This window comes from Macaca fascicularis, chromosome 8 (assembly GCF_037993035.2).
Source record: "Macaca fascicularis isolate 582-1 chromosome 8, T2T-MFA8v1.1".
Lineage (NCBI taxonomy): Eukaryota > Metazoa > Chordata > Mammalia > Primates > Cercopithecidae > Macaca > Macaca fascicularis.
In genome coordinates this window covers 149,980,808-150,000,907 of record NC_088382.1, presented here as the reverse complement: position 1 = coordinate 150,000,907, position 20,100 = coordinate 149,980,808, and the positions used below count along the sequence as shown (strand labels likewise).

Here is a 20,100-nt window from a genome sequence, read left to right as displayed (position 1 = left end):
GGAGCCAGATTTTTTGCAACTAAGTAAAATGAATTTACAACAACTGCATTAAAGCTGCAGGTGTGAGAGTTTCTAAAAATGTTTTAGAGTACTACAAGAGATGATAAGCAGAAATGAATAGCAAAGTATCCATTGATAATATTTTGAAATATTGCAAAATAGCAAGCTACTGTGGTCATATTATTTTAATGAATGCATACACATTTATGTGGCATTCATAGACTTGCTCAGCCCCACTAATCGCTTTTGCTTCCATAAAGGATAGATTTTCTCACAAACAAATTCTCTGGCCTTGCTGGGGAGGTGTATTAGTCCATTTTCATGCTGCTGATTAAGACATACTGGAGACTGGCAATTTACAAAAGAAAGAGGTTTAATTGGACTCACAGTTCCCTGTGTCTGGGCAGGCCTCACAATCATGGTGGAAGGCAAGGAGGAGTAAGTCCTGTCTTAGATGGATGGCAGCAGGCAAAGAGAAAATGAGGAGAGGACTCCAAAGCAGAAACTCCTGATAAAAACACAGATCTCATGAGACTTATCTGGTACCACAAGAACAGTATGGGGGAAATCACTTCCATGATTCAATTATCTCCCACTGGGTCCCTCCCACAACATGTGGGAATTGTGGGAGTACAATTTAAGATGAGATTTGGGTGGGGACACAGAGTCAGACCATATCATTCCACTCCTGGCCCCTCCAAATCTCATTTCAAAACCAATCATGCCTTCCAGGCGGTTCCCCAAAGTTTTGACTCATTTCAGCAGTGACTCAGAAGTCCACACTTCAAAGTCTCATCTGAGACAAGGCAAGTCCCCTCTGCCTATGAGCCTATAAAATCAAAAGCAGGCTGTTTATTTCCTAGATACAATGGGGGTACACACACTGGGTAAATACAACCATTCCAAATGGGAGAAATTGGCAAAACAAAGGGGTTACAGGGCCCATGCAAGTCTGAAACCCAGAGGGGCAGTCAAATCTTAAAGCTCAAAAATGATCTCCTTTGATTCCATGTCTTGCCTCCAGGTCATCCTGATGCAAGAGGTGGGTTCCCGTAGTCTTGGGCAACCCTGCCCCTGTGGCTTTGCAGGGTACAGCCTCTGTCCCGGCTGCTTTCATGGGCTGGCATTGAGTGTCTGTGGCTGTTCCAAGCGCACGGTGCAAGCTGTCAGTGGATCTGCCATTCTGGGGTCTGCAGGACAGTGACCCTCTTCTCACAGCTGCACTAGGCAGTGCCCCAGTAGGGACTCTGTGTGGGGCTCTGATCTCATATTTCCCTTCTGCACTGCCCTAGCAGAGGTTCTCTGTGAGAGCCCCACCCCTGAAGCAAACTTCTGCCTGGGCATCCAGTTGTTTCCATACGTCTCCTGAAATCTAGGCGGAAACTTCCCAAACCTCAGTTATTGACTTCTGTGCACCCATAGGCTCAACACCACATGGAAGCTGCCAAGGCTTGGGGCTTGCACCCTCTGAAGCCATGGCCCAAGCTGTACATTGGCTCCTTTCAGCCTTGGCTGGAGTGACTGGGACACAGGCACCAAGTCCCTAGGAGCACACAGCATGGTGATCCTGGGCCTGGCCCATGAAACCACTTTTTCCTCCTAGGCCTCCAGGCCTGTGATGGGAGGGACTGCTGTGAAGACCTCTGACATTTTCCCCATTGTCTTGGGGATTAACATTTAGCTGCTTGTTACTTATGCAAATTACTGCAGCTGGCTTGAATTTCTCCTGAAAAAAATGGGATTTTCTTTTCTATTGCATTGCCAGGCTGCAAATTTTTTAAACTTTTATTCTCTGTTTCCCTTTTAAAACTGAATGCTTTTGGCTAGGCGTGGTGGCTCATGCCTGTAATCCCAGCACATTGGGAGGGCAAAGCAGGCAGATCATGAGGTCAGGAGATCAAGATCATCCTGGCTAACACATTGAAACCCTGTCTCTATCAAAAATACAAAAATTAGCCAGGTGTGGTGGTGGGTGCCTGTAGGCCCAGCTACTCCGGAGGCTGAGACAGGAGACTGGCGTGAACCTGGGAGGTGGAGCTTGCAGTGAACCAAGATCATGCCACTGCACTCCAGCCTGGGCGACAGAGCGAGACTCTGTCTCAAAAAACAAAACAAAACAAAACAAAAACAAAAAAAACCTTGAATGCTTTTAACAGCACCCAAGGTACCTCTTGAATGCTTTGCTGCTTAGAAATTTCTTCCGCTAGATACCCAAATCATCTCTTTCAAGTTCAAAATTCCACAAATCTCCAGGGCAGGGGCAAAATGCCACCAGTTTCTTTGCTAAAACGTAACAAGAGTCACCTTTGCTCCAGTTCCCAACAAGTTCCTCATCTCCATCTGAGACCACCTCAGTCCTCTTTCGTTGTCCATATCATTGTTCATTTCATTGTCCATATCATTATCAGCATTTTGGTCAAAGCCATTCAACAAGTCTCTAGGAAGATCCAAACTTTCCCACATCTTCCTGTCTTCTGAGCCCTCCAAACTGTTCCAACTTCTGTCTGTTACCCAGTTCCAAAGTCGCTTCCACATTTTCAGGTATTTTTTCAGCAATACTTCACTCTTGGTACCAGTTTACTCTATTAGTCTGTTTTCGTGCTGCTGATAAAGACATACCTGAGACTGGGCAATTTACAAAAGAAAGAAGTTTAACTGGACTTACAGTTCTGTGTGGCTGGGGAAGCCTCAAAATCATGGCAGAAGGCAAGGAGGAGCAAGTCAGGTCTTACATGGATGACGGCAGGCAAAGAGAGAATGAGGAAGATGCAAAAGCAGAAACCCCTGATAAAACCGTCAGATCTCATGAGACTTATTCACTACCACAAGAACAGTATGGGGGAAATCACCCCCATGATTCAGTTATCTCCCAGCAGCTCCTTCCTACAACGTGGGAATTACGGGAGTACAATTCAAGATGAGCTGCCGCTACATATCAGGAGGGGTATCTGGAGCCCTGTGCTGGGGGAAGTGCTGTTGTAGTTATTGAGTTCCAGTAGCACACCCTTTAGAATGTGACAGAAACATCTGAACTCTTTTTTGACTGAGGCACTTTCTTTACACTCTGCAGTATAAGAATGCGGGAGTGATTGAGTTGGAAGCATGCATCAAGGCCGTACGTGTCCTTGCAATTCAGAAACGGAGCATGGAAGCGTCAGAATTTCTTCAGAATGCAGTCTACATTAACCTTCGACAGGTGAGTGTACGTCTACCTATAAGTGGAAGAGTTAATCTAGTTCTCGTGGAATTAACTATGAATTCAGCTTCTTTTGTTTTGCCGAGGTTCAGCATGCCATGATAAAAAATGTTGAATCTTAACTTGATTTCTAATTAACGTGGTTATTTGTATATTTTACTTCTACTTCTTTCATTGTGGTATTTAACTTTCAAAATTTAGAACTTGCTGTTCTTTGCATTTTTTTGTTTGTTTGTTTGGAGAAATAACTGTTTTACCAGCTTGGCAACCTTCAACAAACTTCACGCCTCTTGTCTTGATATTGTCACTCATGAAGTACTTGCCATTTGTAACCCTATTTGGGGTGTTGGGTTTATAAAACAGGCAGTTGATGAAAGCACTTATATAGCTCCTTTGACACAGTGATAACCTAGCAAATAATACTTAAATCTGAATCTGAATGGATTTTTAATAAAACAATCATCAAAACCTTTCGGTGTGGATTGATGATGCTAAATCCTAAAATTGATAGTCTTAGAAGGATTTTAGATATTTAGTTAGTTGAACTTGGATCTTTATAGATAGGGAAACTGAGACCAAGTTAAACAATTTGCTTAAGGATACAAGACGAGTATGAGAACATAGGTCACTGTAATTCAGCAGATACTTAGTGAAGAGGGTGTTGTGCTAAGGGTGGGGGAAAGAGGTGAGGCAGGCGGGTCCTGTCCTCATCCATCTGACAGTTTTGTGGGAAAGGCAGACATTGAACAGTGGGTAAGTGGAAAAAAATTGGAGGTACAGGTGCCAAGGGAGCAAGTGGCAAAAGAATTTAACTTAGTTTAATGGAGGTGGAGGGTGTGGGGGCCAGGGACTGTCTCTAAGTCAGTGAGACTGGAACTGGGCCTTGAAGGATGAATAGGAGATAGCCAAGTAAAGAGGGGATGGGAGAAGGTCATTCAGGAAGAAAATGGCTCAGCGTGAGTGATGTCCTGAAACAGAACACATCACTGGGAGAGACCAAATAAAGTCAGAGATGGCGGTGGGGGTAGAAAGAGGGGGAGATAGAGAGGGAGGGGAAGAGGGAGGGAGGGAGAGGAAGAGAGAGGGGTAGGGAGGACAGAGTCCGAGCGGGAGGGCTTTCTCGGCCAGGTGAAGCATCTAGGGCTGCTTCTAAGAGTGGCAGGTTTTAAAAGCAAGGTCTTGACCGGGCGCGGCGGCTCATGCCTGTAATCCCAGCACTTGGGGAGGCGGAGGTGGATGGATCAGGAGGTCAGGAGATTGAGACCATCCTGGCTAACACGGTGAAGCCCTGTCTCTACTGAAAAGACAACAGATTAGCCAGGCGTGGTGGCGGGTGCCTGTAGTCCCCAGCTCCTTGGGAGGCTGAGGCAGGAGAATGGCGTGAACCCAGGAGGTGGAGCTTGCAGTGAGCCGACATCACACCACTGCACTCCAGCCTGGGCGACAGAGCCAGACTCTGTCTCAAAAAAAAAAAAAAAAAAAAAAAAAAAAGGAAAAAGAAAAAAAAAAGCAAGGTCCTAACATCAGGGACTGATGCAACCAGATTTGTATGGAGTGGAGGGAGAGAGAGGGAGGGGGCCCATTGCAGAGGCCCTTGGGGAGCCCAGGCGAGCAGTGCTGACAGCTTCCCCAAAGGACTGGGGCTGTTGGCGGGAAGGCCAGCCCACTGGAAACGTGCTTGGGGGTCTACGTGGAAAGGGTCAGTGGCCGGCTGTGGGTCGGCTGGAATGGAGTATTCCTCCATTAGGTGCCTGATGGTCAGGCTGGGCTCCGAGGAGGGCAAGCTGCAAGGCAGTGGTGGAGGGAAAGAGGAGAGGTTCAGCTGTGCACATAACGAGAGAGGTGTGGGTCTGGGGGCTCAGGCGAGAGGGCAGGGGGTGGAGGAGAGAGGAGAGAGACTTTCAAATCAGTTTCTCTTTTGGACACACAAAATGTGTGACTAATATATAAGACACTCATGCCTCTATCATCCAGATTTAATATGTTGAAATGTTGCCATACTGACTACAGAGATTCTTAATTTTTTTCAATGAAAAGCAAATAACCTAAGTAGAAACAAAATAACAGTTCACCACCATCTCAGAGTTGGTCCATATTTTGGTACTTTATAATGTTTATAGCCATAGTCCATAAAAAGAGAGGCGTTTAGCATGAGAGTTGAGCACACAGACTGGGTACAGACTGCTAGGGTCGTCATTCCAGCTTCACTTGCCTTGGCAAGATGTTTAACCTCTGTGTGCCTCAGTTCCCTCTTCTGTAAAGTGTATTTACTGCCCCTCGGACCCCTCATCTTGGCTAATTTCCTAGATGAGACATTGGCAGGGAGGCCGATAAGCCAAAGTGGCAAGTGTCAGCATCACACCAAAGGGAGAGACCAGAACAGAGTAAAGCCCGTAAACCAAGTAAAAAACAAACGACGACACAGTCCCTCAAAGCTGTAGGCCACATTGTGTAAGGGAAACAGCGCCACTATTGGTGCAGTGTGTCATCAGGAGAGCATTAGGAAGAGGTCCATATCTTTCAGTTTATATTGAAGTTTCTGGTAAAGATGGGCAGAAGCGGGAACCTGACATTTCAAAGTGGAAGCTTCAGTTACCTGGGCGCCCAAGGGGAGGTATTCTCCCCGGTGATTCCGGGCAAATGAACCAACATCTGGATCATACCTCTCATTTGACACGCTTTTCAGGGGACCTCGGAGGGGTTCAGCACTGTGCCGGGCCACAGATTTGCAGGGCCAATGAGGATGTGGTCCCTGCTCCAGAGCTTGATGCTCTAAGTGCTGAGGGTGGAGGGCTTCCTGGAGGAGGTGCTCTCCGAGGAGACTGAAAAGTACCCAGCAGAGTGGGGCTGAGGAGCCTCTGAGCAGAGAGACTGGGTGTAAACATGTGGCTGGGTGTGAGCTCTGAGCACAGAAGTCACTTGGGGGTCAGAGCAGTTTTGTTTGTGAGGGACAATGTGGAGAAGAGAGGCCCCGACGCAGGCTGCGGTCAGTTCCTGTTGTAGGTCTTGCATAAAAGTTATCAGGTGGTCAAGAGAGAATCTCTGGAGGAATCCAAGCTGGGAGTTGCAGTGGAGTCGAGCTGTCAGATGGGCTCAGGTTCACACCCTTGCGTTACCACCTGTTAGCTGCGTAACCTTGAGGACAGTCACTCGGTGTCTCTGCCTCTTAATGTTATGGTCTGCAACATGACAGGATAACAAGCTCATGTGGTCACTGGAAGGACTGGCTTTGACACCTCCTGCCCAGTTATGTCTTGGTGCCTGCCCCATAAAGTGACTCTGCGATGGGTAAGTGTTATGATCAGATTGGAGGGTGTAAAGAGACATGTATTTGTGACAGTGGAGGGTGGTCCGTGCTTTTAAACGGACCCTCCGAAGGCCTGAAGCAGTGGAATTGCAGACAATTTGGTTGGCAGCCGGGGGCAGGGCTTTGAGACTGACTTGCCCTTAACAACTGGAGTTGCCTTTGCAAGTTAATGCTGCTAAATTGGGCTTGCTGGGAATCCGTTTTCACTGGTGGGTATAGAAACACACATTTCATAAAATAAAATGTTTTCACTTAAAATGTGAGGACATTTTGTTCTTTGGAGCAGCCTGTCCTTTTGCTGTTTGCTCTTTCTTCCTGTGGACCACTAGAGGTCAGCAAAGACACGCGGGAAGGGGAACAGCACTTTCCAGTGCTAGGCGGGTGGGGACAGTGCAGATGTGGTTCCCTGGCCCTGTGAGTTTTCCCCAGCACGAGGCTTGGCTTGAGTTGACTCATCTCCATGTTTGTTTGCCAGATGAGCAGGCAGCAAGATAATGAGTTCTGGTGGGATTTTATAAGAACAATAAAGAAGAAGGGTCTGTAGTTTTTCTGAAATAGAACAAGCTTTTGGTTCTTCATCAAGTATGTTCCATTGTAGAATTGATGAGTTGTATCTATTCCTGGAAATGACTTTGGCTAATGTGGAAATTTTGAAAGGAACCAAGATATAATTATTGCAGGTTCCTTCTGCTTTAAGAATCCCTGTGCAAATATAAAAACTGATAAATAATACATCTGGATTTAGTGGCATTGGAAAGGATTTTTTTTCGTTTTACGGAATTCACTGCTGAGTTCCTTCTCTTTGTGTGCAGGGATATGATTGACCTGTCTTTTCTTTAGTTGTTTAGGTGAGTGGCTTATGATAATTATCTCTCTAAGATAATTCACAAATGGCAGCAAACACCTCATTTAATAACTGTCTACCTATACATTTATGGGTTGGACATGTGGATTTTACAGGCAAATAGTGAGGTAGAGGTGAGGTGGAAGAAGTGTGGACTTTGGCCCCCCAGATTTAGGTTGAAGTTGCCATTTCCTCACTGTGCGACCTGGAATAGTTATGTAACCTCATTAGCCTGTTTCCAAGTCTATAAAATGGGAATGATAGCTGGGTGTGGTGTTGGACACCTGTAATCCCAGCTACTCGGGAGGCTGAAGCAGGCAAATCACTTAAACCCAGGAGGTGGAGGTTGCAGTGAGCTGAGATGGCACCACTGCACTCCAGCCTGAGTGACAAGAGCAAAACTACATCTAAAAAAAAAAAACAAAATAAAATGAAATAGGCATGATGATATGCCCTTCTTTCTAGAGTTGCTGTAAGTTGTAAATGATAGAATAATGCATATAAAGGGCTAAGCAGTGTGCTTGGCTTTTAGAAAGCATTCAGCAAACATGTCTGCCTCACGCCTCGCTGGTTGTATCAAAGGGATGCAGGCAGCTCCTGTTTGTTGAGGACCCATTAACAGACAGTTTACAGGCTTGTGAATTTGGGTATTTTCTTTAATCCTTATAATTCTGTGTTTCCAGTACAGTTATTCTTGGTTGTAGAGGAGAAATCTCAGGCTAAGGAAAGGTTGTACAGCTTGTCCAAAGCCAGCCCATAATTTCAGAGGGGAAGGGCCTCTGGGAGGCGTGCTGGTTCTCTCTTTCCTGGCCTCACTCACATGTTCCACACTAAAGGCCAGGCACTCGGCGCTATGTCAGTCATCTGCTAGCCTTGAGTGTTCAGTGGTCTCGCACTGACTGAGCTTCAGGTCTAGAGGGGGAAATGGGTACTGAGCAGATAAACATAAACATAGATAATTGTAAATTTGATCCAAGGAAAAGAACATGCTCTGCCTTGTAGACCTGGGGAATTTTCTAGTCAGGCCTGCTCTTGCAGTATTAATCCTGTAAAATAAGCTCTGTTGGCACACAGAAAGGATGAAAAAGCAGAGCCTCTCCATTATTGGATAAGCGGAAACTCATTGATAATACGAGTGATTAAGCAGCCAGCTTGTTGCATGCGTTTAGCTAGATTCTTTTCAGATATTGGCCATAATCATCACAACAACTTTGCAAAGTAGTTTATTACACTCCATTTTAAGGTTGAGAAATTGAGGAGAGGAATTTGCCGTGTATCCAGGATTGTCTTGTAGATACCACCATTGGTATTTAAACCATTTGGGTTCTAAAATCCAGGCTCTATGTACCACATCAGGTAGTTTCCCCCAAACTACCCAAATGGTTGAAATTCACTTTCTTAATTCTTAATTCTTTTCTTTTTTAAGACAGAGTTTCGCTCTTTTAGCCCAGGCTGGAGTGCAGTGGTGTGATCTTGGCTCACTGCAACCTCTGCCTCTTGGGTTCAGGCGATTCTCCTCCCTCAGCCTCCCAAGTAGCTGGGATTACAAGTGCCCTCATCACACCAGCTAATTTTTGTATTTTTGGTAGAGATGGAGTTTCACCATGTTGGCCAGGCTGGTCTCAAACTCCTGACCTAAATCCGCCCGCCTCAGCCTGTCAAAGTGCTGGGATTACAGGCGTGAGCCACCATGCCTGACTCACTTCCTTAATTCTTTTTTTTTTTTTTTGAGACGGAGTTTCGCTGTTGTTGCCCAGGCTGGAGTGCAATGGCAAAATCTCGGCTCACTGCAACCTCCGCCTCCTGGGTTCAAGTGATTCTCCTGCCTCAGCCTCCCGAGTAGCTGGGATTACAGGCATCCGCCACCACACCTGGCTAATTTTGTATTTTTAGTAGAGACGGGGTTTTTCCATGTTGGTCAGGCTGGTCTTGAACTCCCGACCTCAGGTGATCCACCTGCCTCAGCCTCCCAGAGCGCTGGGATTACAGGCGTGAGCCACCGCGCCTGGGTCACTTTCTTAATTCTTAATTAGTCAAAAATGGCAAGTGACAGTAAGAGAAAGTGGTAGTAAGGAATTGTTTGAAAAACTAGAAAATAATCTGACTTTACCAGATTAGAGAACATACTCTAGGATTAATGCACACTGAATCTAACACCCTTTGCCTCCCACAAACCAAATATTCAGGAATGATTTTGAGCCATTTGAAAACATTTTGGCTTATGATACTGCTGACTAAGACCTGCCACCTCTTTGTTCCTGGTTAATTTTCTCTTCAAAGCCATTCAAATTTTATGCAGGCTACTCTGTTCAGATGTAAGAATAGCCTCTTTAAAATTTTTGATGCAGTTCCTTAATGAAGCTGTTGCTAAGGAAACCCAGGAAAAGCCCGCTAGCTATGCACATAATAATTGCAACCTCAGAACTTTATGTCAATTTAAGCTGAAAATCAGAGGCACGGGGAGATTTAGGAAAGGCTTTTTAAGCTAGAAGGGGGAAAGTAGTAGGAATGCAGCTTAGCTATGACTGAAACAGTTCAGTCTAGCCAGCAGGGTGCGTGGCTTTCAGAGATGGTTTGTGAGGAATTCATAGTTCTCACAAAGAAGCTGTTGGATGGGGAAGGAGGAAAGTCAAGTTCCTTATTAGAGATAGAAAAGGAGAGAGAGGGAACTGAGACATTTCTGAATGAACAAGAGTCTGGTGTATAGCACCTTGTCTTTAGAAGAGAGAAAGAGGCATGTAAGGAAATCTCTCTTGAGTGAGTAGTCAAAGCTGCAGAGATAGGAGCAAGCCAGGTGGGCCTCTGATGCCCTGCTGGGCTGTGGATGGCAGCTGCCTGCAAAGCGGTGGGAATCTTTGACCCAGTCCTTAGGTTGGAGTTTCAGATCTCCATTCGAAGCCCAGAAAGTGGTGAAAGAGGGAGAGGACTGAAATAAAGGAAAAGCCAGAGCCTGGAGAATGAGTCCCATATCTGTGCTGTGGGTTGTTCTGTTTAACCCAGGAAGGCATTGAGAATGGTGCTCCAGGATGAGAATGGTGCTTCACAGCTTCCCGCATGGGGACATGCCTGCAGTTGGTGCAAATACTTATTTCATGGGCGTTGATATTTATCCCTTTTTATTTATTTATTTAGAGACAGGGTCTCACTTTCTTCCCCAGACTGGAGTGCAGTGGCCGGATCTCGTCTCACCGCAACTTCTGCCTCCCAGGCTCAAGCAATTCTCCTACCTCAGCCTCACAGGTAGCTGGGGTTACTGGCACCCACCACTACTGCCTGGATAATTTTTGTATTTTTAATACAAATGGGGTTTCATCATGTTGGCCATGATGAAGGCTGGTCTTGAACCCCCAACCTCAAATGATTCACTTGACTTGGCCTCCCAAAATGCTGGCATTACAGGCATGAGCCACCACGCCCGGCCTTCATCTTTATTTTTTTGCTTTAGCTGTTAGGAGCCTTAGAGCTGAGTCTCTAGCTTACCCTTAATAATTACACCTACTTCATGGCAGACGTTTTTGTGATTTAACCTTCCCCTGGTTTCCTTTAACTAGAATTCTCATTTTCTCTTTAGACTGATTTTTATCTTTTTTTTTTTTTTTTTTTGGTTATTGTTGTTAAATTGTATGTGTTTAAAAATTTGATTTTAGATCCTTTTTTAGAATGAGGCAGAATGTAAATAAATGCATAAACAGAGCGTATTACAGACACTCACTGGTTTTAGAAATTCTAAGCTCTTTACCTTAGGGGTTACCTTAGAGCTGAGCTGAATATTAAAGTGATACACTTTTAATAGGAAAGTTTGGTAATGCATGCAGATTCTAGAGTGGGGACTGTATCTTATTAATTTTTTTAGCCACTGTGCGAAGCAAAATACTTGTCATAGACCAGGCACTTATTAATGTTTGTCGGATGCATGAAGTGGAGTTAGCTAGGACTCATGCTCCATCCTGTGGCACTCACCAGCGTCAGCACCACTTGCCTGAGCAGCCGTGACAGCAGTGACCTATTGGTGGGTGTGCACACCCGTGTCTGCATTTAATCCGTAAAACCTCCCCATAAGGGATTGCTTTTATTATTTTATATTTGTAATGTATAATATACTTTATTTTTACTTGGAAAGACTTCAAACCTTCAGAAAAGCTGCAGGAGTAGTCCAGTGAACACTTACATGCCCTTCACCTAAAAGGGCAGTGTTAGCCAGGTGCGGTGGCTCATGCCTGTAATACCAGCACTTTGGGAGGCCGAGGCGGACAGATCACCTGAGGTTAGGAGTTTGAGACCAGCCTGACCAACATGTAGAAACCCCGTCTCTACTAAAAATATAGAATTAACCGGGCATGGTAGCGCATGCCTGTAATCCCAGCTACTTGGGAGGCTGAGGCAGGATAATTGCTTGAACTTGGGAGGCCAGGTTGCAGTGAGCCAAGATCGTGCCACTGCACTCCAGTCTGGGCGACAAGAGCAATGTTTGTCCTTCTGTGTCTAGATTACTCACTTAGCGTCATGTTTTCATGGCTCATCCGTGTTGTAGCACGTATCAGTCCTTCATTCCTTCTATGGTCACGTAGTATCCGCTGTGTGGAGATAAATGTTTTATTTATCCATGCGTTGGTTGATGGACATTAGGTTGTTTCCACTCTTTGGCTATTAAGAATAATGCTGCAATGAACACTCATGTATTTTGTGGGAAAAAAGTTTTGTGGGAATGTACAAGTGTTTGTGGGAACACGTATTTTCAGTTCTCTTGGGTATATACTTCGGAGTGAAATTGCTGGGTTTAACTTTTTGAGGAAATGTCAAACTTTTCCAAAGCAGCTGTGCCATTTTACATTTCTACCAGCAATGTCTGAAGGTTCTAGTTTCTCCATATCCTCATCAACACTTGTTATTGTCCATCTTTTGATGAGAGCCATTCTAGTGGGCATGAAGTGATGTCTCATTTTGGTTTTGATTCACATTTCCCTGGCCACATGTATATCCATTCAAACTTTGTCAAGTTGTTTTTTTTTTTTTTTTTGAGACAGAGTCTTGCTCTGTTGCCCAGTCTGGAGTGCAGTGGCATAATCTCGGCTCACTGCAACCTCCGCCTCCCGGGTTCAAGCAATTCCCCTGCCTCAGCCTCCCAAGTAGCTGGGTTTACAGGCATACACCACCACACACAGCTCATTTTTGTATTTTTAGTAAGAGGGTTTTATCATGTTGGCCAGGCTGGTCTTGAACTCCTGGCCTCAAGTGATCCATCTGCCTCGGCCTCCCAGATTGCTAGGATTTCAGGCATGAACTACCATGCTCGCCCCATTTCACTTTCTTGATGGTGTCCTTGGCAGCACAAAAGTTTCTAATTTTGGTGAAGTCTAATTTATTTATTTTTTCATCATGTGTCTTTGGTGTTATATATTTAAAAAAATTGCTAACCCAAGATAATGAAGATTTATTGTTTTCTTTTAGGAACTTTATAGGGTTAGTTTTTACATTTAGGTCTGTGACCCATTTTGAGTTAATTTTTGTTCATCATGTGAGTTAGAGGGTCCAACTTTATTCTTTTCATTCTTTTTTTTTTTTTTTTTTTTTTTTTGAGATGAAGTCTCTCTTTGTCACCCAGGCTGGAGTGCAATGGTGCGATCTTGGCTTACTGCAGCCCCCGCCTCCCGGGTTCAAGTGATTCTCCTGCCTCAGCCTCCTGAGTAGCTGGGATTACAGGCGCCCGCCACCACACCCGGCTACTTTTTTTCTATGTTTAGTAGAGATGGGTTTCACTGGGTTGGCCGGGCTGATCTTGAACTCCCGACCTCAGACAATCCATCCACCCGGCCTCCCAAAGTGCTGGGATTACACGTCTGAGCCACCACTCCTGGGCTAACTTTATTCATTTATATATGAATATCCAGTTGTCCCAGCAGCATTTGTTGTAAAGACAATTCTTTCCCCATTGGCACTCTTGTGGAAAATTAGTTGATTGTAATTCTTTTTTTTTTTCTGGACTCTTAATTCTATTCCATTGATCTTATGTGGTACTTATGCCAGTACCACACTATCTTGGTTATTATAGCTTTGTAGTAAGTTTTGAAGTTGGGAAGTGTGTCTCCTCCAACTTCGTTCTTTTTGAAGATTGTTCTGGCTATTCTGGGTCCCTTGTACTTCTATGTGAATTTTGGCATAAGCTTGTCAATTTCTCCAAAGAAGCCAGCTGGGATTTTGATAGAGGTTGCATTGAGTCTGTGGATCAATTTGAGGTATTTTGCCATCTTAACAATATGGTCTTCCAATCCATGAACATGAGATACCTACAATAAAGAACCAGCAAATCTTCCTTTTTTCCAGGAAGGAGACAAATTTAGTTGGCAGGCAAAACTTAGAATTTAATTTTTTTGTTTTAATTGATTATTTTTTATCTTGGCCATTTCCTAATAAGAAAGGCATCTTATGTTACTGTCATGTTTAGATTAGGTGTTCTAGGAATCAGTAATTTCATCCGTAGGATATAGGTTTTATTAAGCTTATAGATTGTCTTCTCATTTTTTGGCTTCATCCCTTTCTTTTCTTTTCTTTTCTTTTTTTTTTTTTTTTGAGACAGAGTCTCGCCCTGTCACCAGGCTGGAGTGCAGTGGCGTGATCTCGGCTCACTGCAAGCTCTGCCTCCTGGGTTCACGCTATTCTCCTGCCTCAGCCTCCCAAGTAGCTGGGACTACAGGCGCCCGCCACCACGCCCGGCTAATTTTTTGTGTTTTTAGTAGAGACGGCGTTTCACCGTGTTAACCAGGATGGTCTCAATCTCCTGACCTCGTGATCTGTCCGCCTTGGCCTCCCAAAGTGCTGGGATTACAGGCGTGAGCTACCGCGCCTGGCCCCCTTTCTTAATTTTGTATGTCCCTTCAAGGCTTCATTTTAGTTGGTGGCTTACTTTTTTCTTTTTATACCAATTTAATTACAATAAATACTTCTTTTATAAAGCAAACAATATATGGGGACAAGTGATTTATTCTAGTATTTCTTTCCTGTATGTGTTTCACCTTAAATGTGTCATGTATAATGTGAAGATTTGGGGCTGATATTAATTCTCTTAGGGGAGGTGTGATGTGAGCAGGATGGCAGAGTAGGACCTTTTGGCACTTGCCCACCTGAAGAAACAACCTGACAACCATCCACACACACACCTTCACAGGAGCCAGGAAGCCAGGCAGGAGACCACAGCCACACCCAGGAAACCAGGCAGGAGACCACAGCCACACCCAGGAAACCAGGCAGGAGACCACAGCCACACCCAGGAAACCAGACAGGAGACCACAGCTACACCCAGGGCTCGCACATAAATAAGAAAAGGTGCATGCAAGAGGATGGGAAGGACAGCCTTGCACCACCGAAGTCAGCCTCCTCCGGCCCCAGGCAGCACAGCATGGAGGGAGACGACCTCCACCAGGGAAAGGAGAGCAACGTGAGTGCCAGGCCTGCCTCGGACCTCAGCACCATGCCGCCCTGATAAAATCCAGCACTGGGCAGGCCCTGTGGCCCCGAACACCAGGCTGGGCCATGGACTGAGCAATGTTTTTTAATGGAAAAAAAAAAGAAGTATGTTAATAGTTAAAAAGAAAAGAAAAATTTCAAATAATATTTAAGTTTGGAAAATACCTAGTGATTTTTGTTTTGGCAATGTAGTGGTCCAAAAACTCTCAGCACAAGTTCCTTAAAATTCTGATGAAGAGATAAAAATCCCACCATTCCCATCCCTAGCATCTTTCAAAATGCATAGCTCATTGTTAAGAAGGAAAAGGAAATCCTTTTCCCAAAAGCAGGAATTCTGAAAGTCAGTGGGCCTTGGAAGGCAGAGAATGCTCTGCCTACCTGTGGTAACAGCTTTCAGTGCTCACATAGGAGGATAGGAAATAAACCTTAGACCTGCCCAGACTTGGGAGCTGGATGGCAGACCCATGTGTAAAGCCAAGATCCCCCAAACGACACGCTTAGTAAAAGAATGAAATAGAAAGTATCTCAGTCCTTAAAGTAAGAAGATAAGGAAACTTGATCTTGTTGGAAGGTGTGTTAGGGTTCTCTAGAGGGACAGGACTGATAGGATATATATGTATATAAGGGGGAGCTTATTAAGTATTAACTCACGTGATTATAAGCTTCCACAATAGGCCGTCTGCAAGCTGAGGAGCGAGGAGAGCCAGTCCCAGTCCCAAAACTGAAGAACTGGGAGTCCGATGTTCTAGGGGGGAAAGCATCTAGCATGGGAGAAAGATGTAGGCTGGGAGGCTGGGCCAATCTCGTCTTTTCATATTTTTCTGTCTTCTTATATTCTTAAGTGTGCTGGCAGCAGATGAAGGGTGGGTCTGCCTTTCCTAGCCCACTGACTCAAATGTTAATCTCCGTTGGCAGCACCCTCACAGACACACTCAGAATCAATACTTTGCATCCTTCAATTCCATCAAGTTGACGCTCAGTATTAAGCATTACGGAAGGAAATAAAACCAATCCAAAGAGGGTTTATTTTAAAGTTGTCCTGGCATAAGAGTGACCACAAACTCCTGGCAGAAAAACAGAAATCCTTCTGGAGTGAGAAGCTATGTTCTGAATGAATCAGTGAACAGAAAATATAAAAACGGTTCATGGAAGCTCTGGATAGAGATGTTAGACCCCAAACATACTACTTTTGTCTCTCTCCCAAGGTCTCATTTAAGTATCCCAAAGTATTTGTTTTTTTTTTTTTTTGAGATGGAGTCTTGCTCTGTCACTCATGCTCAAGTGCAGTGGCATGATTGTGGCTCACTGCAACCTCTGCCCCCTGGGTTCAAGTGATTCACCTGCCTCAACTTCCCAAGTAGCTGGGATTATAGGCACGCTCCACTGTGTCTGTCTAATTTTTGTATTTTTAGTAGAGACGGGGTTTCACCATGTTGGCCAGGCTGGCCCAAAGTGTTTTTATAGGAAAGAAACTATAATGACAATCATATCTGTTGCCACCACGATGTGCTGGGAATTCAGAGGGGAATACGAATGGTCTCCTTCTGCAGAGAGCTCTTTCTGTTTGAGGAGACAGATCTGCAGTGTTTTGTGAGTGTAGTGCTGAAGGCATTAGTCTATTTTGGACAGGCAGGAGAGGAGTTTAGGAAAGCAGTGATGGGGGTGGGTGACGTTTTAGCTGTGTATGGTCTTATTTAATTGGTTTTTAATTTCAGGCTCCATGAGTTGTCATTGGAGGGACTAGATTTTATGGAGAACAGACTTAGAGAAACTCAGAACTTGGCCGGATGTGGTGACTCACACCTGTAATCCCAGCACTTTGGGAGGCTAAGGCGGGCAGATCACCTGAGGTCAGGAGTTTGAGACCAGGTTAGCCAACATGCCAAAACCCCTCTTCTACTAAAAATACAAAAATTAGCCAGGTGTGGTATCAGGCACCTGTAATCCCAGCTACTCAGGAGGCTGAGGCAGGAGAATTGCTTGAACCTGGGAGGCGGAGGTTGCAGTGAGCCGAGATCATGCCATTACACTCCAGCTTGGGCAAGAAGAGTGAAACTCTGTCTCAAAAAAAAAAAAAAAAAAAAAAAATCTGGCATGGAAAGATGAATGTGGAGAAAAGCTGTAGTCAGAGTTCAAATCATCTTTAAAGTACACATGAACACGCTCGCTCACTAAACCCAAAGATAGTAAAAGTAGGCAGTATTTCTTGAAGCCTTTCTTGAAGTATTTCTTGAAGGAGTGGGTTTTTCAGGTTATCCAAGAGTGAATCAAAGGCTGGAACTAGGGTGATCAGGGGTCAAGTGTGGCCTTTGCTTGGCCATCTCTTTTGGATGGTGCATTTACCAAGGGCACTGACTGTTTACAAAGTATCCTTCCTCTAGCACGTGGTGGGTACACCTGGTAGTCTAGGAACCTTCCAGGTACCTGTCCAAGGCATAGGGCACAGCATCCCTGTTTCAGCCATCTCTCTGTCCATCTTCTTCCCAACACTGTGATTCTTTTTTTTTTTGAGATGGAGCCTCGCTCTTGTGCTGGAGTACAGTGGCGCGATCTTAGCTCACTGCAACTTCTACCTCCCGGGTTCAAGTGATTCTCCTGCCTCAGCCTCCCGAGTAGCTGGGACTGTAGGCACCCACCATCACTCCTGGCTAATTTTTGTATTTTTAGTTGAGATGGGGTTTCACTGTGTTGGCCAGGCTGGTCTTGAACTCCTGACCTCAGGTGATCCGCCTGCCTCAGCCTCCCAAAGTACTGAGATTACAGGCATGAGCCACATTGCCTGGCCCCAATACTGTGATTCTTTATGGGCCTATCTCCTCTACTACTTCATTAATTTTTGATGGATAGGGTCTTATTGAAGTTTTTGTTTTGTTTTCTTTCTTACCTTTGAATGATTAAAACTGAAAATGGATCCAATTACTTTAGGCAGATGTTTTTTAAAGGAAAATCCTTGGTGCATGCCTCATATTCCTATTCTGGGATGTAAGAAAGTAAGTTAGGTTTTTTCCAAACTTTTTTGATAGAACTAAATGGAAAGTTTGTATGATTTTGAAGACGTCTTTTCTCTCCGGGTAATTATGGCTGGAAATAGCTGGTGAGAGAAGCAGAGTGTTTTTTCCAAACCTGGGACTGTGTGGAGCCCACTGTTTCCCATCCTGCATTCTTCCACGGTCATCACTTACTTGAGTGCTGCCACCAGGCTGCCCCTACGCATCTGTCACGCCTTGTTCTTCTAGTCACTGCAAGTGCCCACGTTTGAGAAGGCTAATGAGGATTAAGGCATTTTCTGAGCATCTGTGGCTGGTTAACTTGGGGTTAGAACCTGTGGTTTCAAAGGCATTAACTAACAGTGATAGTTCTGTTTCTTGAACACTCACCGAGAGTTTTAGGCTTATGCTTAGTGTTCGCATTATTTTATTGAGTCTTTTCAACAACTGTAATTAGATTTGATGATCCCTATTTCTTAGGGTTAATGCAGATGTGGCCCTGGAACTCAGGACTTTACAGCTCCAGGCTGTATTCCTCCCTCTCCATCCTGCCAGAGACAGTCCTGTGTCTGGAGTTTCCCTCTGATGTTATCACTTTATTTCTTGTTAACAGAATAAAGCAGGTCTAAACTTACTTTCTACTTGGAAATGGAGTAGTGAAATAATATTCGGATCCCCCAGAGTCTGCCTTGTGAGTAAACCTCCTTGTCTTGAGGAGTCTTGGAGCCACTTCCGTTGGAACCTCACATAAACATCTGGGCCCTGAACTCGGACTTCGTGACTGTGCAGCCTGTAGAAAGATTAGAACAAAGATGTGCTGATTAATATTCCCTAAAAGAGCAGCAGGTTGGAAATGAGTTTGGGGATTTCATCTCAAGATTTCTTGAGGATCTTGGCCTAGCTTTGCCTGGGACTGTTTTGTACTCCCTGGCTCCTTGTGCCATAGGTGCCTGTGTTGACCAAACATGGCTTTGTCCCAAGGCTCCCTGGGCTCACAGCTTCTTAGTCAAGTGTCTGCCTAGTGCCCAAAAGCAGTTGCACTTGAGCTTTTCCCATTAAGGAACCGTTTTAGGGCTTTGAAGTGATGTCAATTCCATTTGCAATATAGTGTTTATTATTTGATTTCTTATTACACTGAAATGATAAGAGGAATGAAATAATATATTACTGATCATAGTATCACAACCTTTCATCTTAGAGAGAATCAATGGGAGTTCTAACGCATTGGAGGCCAAGGCATGTGACCCTCCCGGCTGTCACCTTTGTTTTAGATGTTGGCCTCTTTAAGGGCACTGGCTAAGATAAGTATTTGTCTTCTCTTCCCCAACATCTTTTATCATGTTTGGCACAAAGTGGTGCAGCTGAAGGTCTGGGCATTTCCAGATTTGTGATAAAGGCGTTAAGTACCCCCACCTCTTCTTCTTCTTCTTCTTCTTTTTTTTGACACGGAGTTTCACTCTTGTTGCCCAGGCTGGAGTGTAGTGGCACGATCTCTGCTCACTGCAACCTCCGCCTCCCGGGTTCAAGCAATTCTCCTGCTTCAGCCTCCCAAGTAGCTGGGATTACAGGCATGCGCCACCACACCTGGTTAATTTTGTATTTTTTAGTAGAGACAGGGTTTCTCCATGTTGGTCAGGCTGGTCTGGAACTCCTAATGTCAGGTGATCTGCTTGCCTTGGTCTCCCGAAGTGCTGGGATTACAGGTGTGTGCCACTGTGCCCGGCCAACCCCTGCCTCCTTTTTACAGACCACCTCCACCTCCTCCCTGGATGCTGTCCTCCCGCGCCGGGGCCTCTGTTTGCTGCTGTACTGTGCACTCCTGGAAAGGGACAGGCCATGTCCTACTCAAATTTGAATATTCATGGACCATAGACCTAGACAACAACTTCTAGATGAAAACATAGGATATCCTTGTGACCTCGGGCAAAGGTTGTCTAAGAGTAGGACATAGAAGGGCACTAACTATAGAAGAGAAAACTGATAAATTGAGCAACATCACAGTGAAATGCTTTCGCTTATTAAGACTCCCTTAGGAAAATAAATTGGCAACAGACTGGGAGGAAATATTTGCAAAACATGTATAACTAAGGACTTGCATTCAGAATATATACATTACTCCTACGACTCAGTAATAAAACAAACGGTCTAATTTTAAAACCTGTCAGAAGATTTGAACAAGCACTTCACAAAGGAAGATATACCAGTAGCCAGTAATCATATGAAAAAGGTTCAACATCATTAGTTTTCAGGGAAATGGAAGTTAAAGCCACCAGAACATCTAAAATAAAAAAGATTGATATCCTCA

The 20,100-nt window shown here is 44.7% G+C and overlaps 1 protein-coding gene across 11 annotated transcripts in view; it reads left to right on the top strand.

Annotated features, from left to right (window-relative positions):
• Positions 1-20,100, top strand: part of TRAPPC9 (trafficking protein particle complex subunit 9) — a 726,907-nt gene that overhangs the window by 62,201 nt on the left and 644,606 nt on the right. For all 11 annotated transcript variants that reach the window (XM_045399285.2, XM_065519669.1, XM_073999513.1 and 8 more), the window contains one exon: positions 3,071-3,196. In XM_045399285.2, the coding sequence (XP_045255220.1) occupies positions 3,071-3,196 (126 nt within the window). The remainder of the gene's footprint in view (positions 1-3,070; positions 3,197-20,100) is intronic.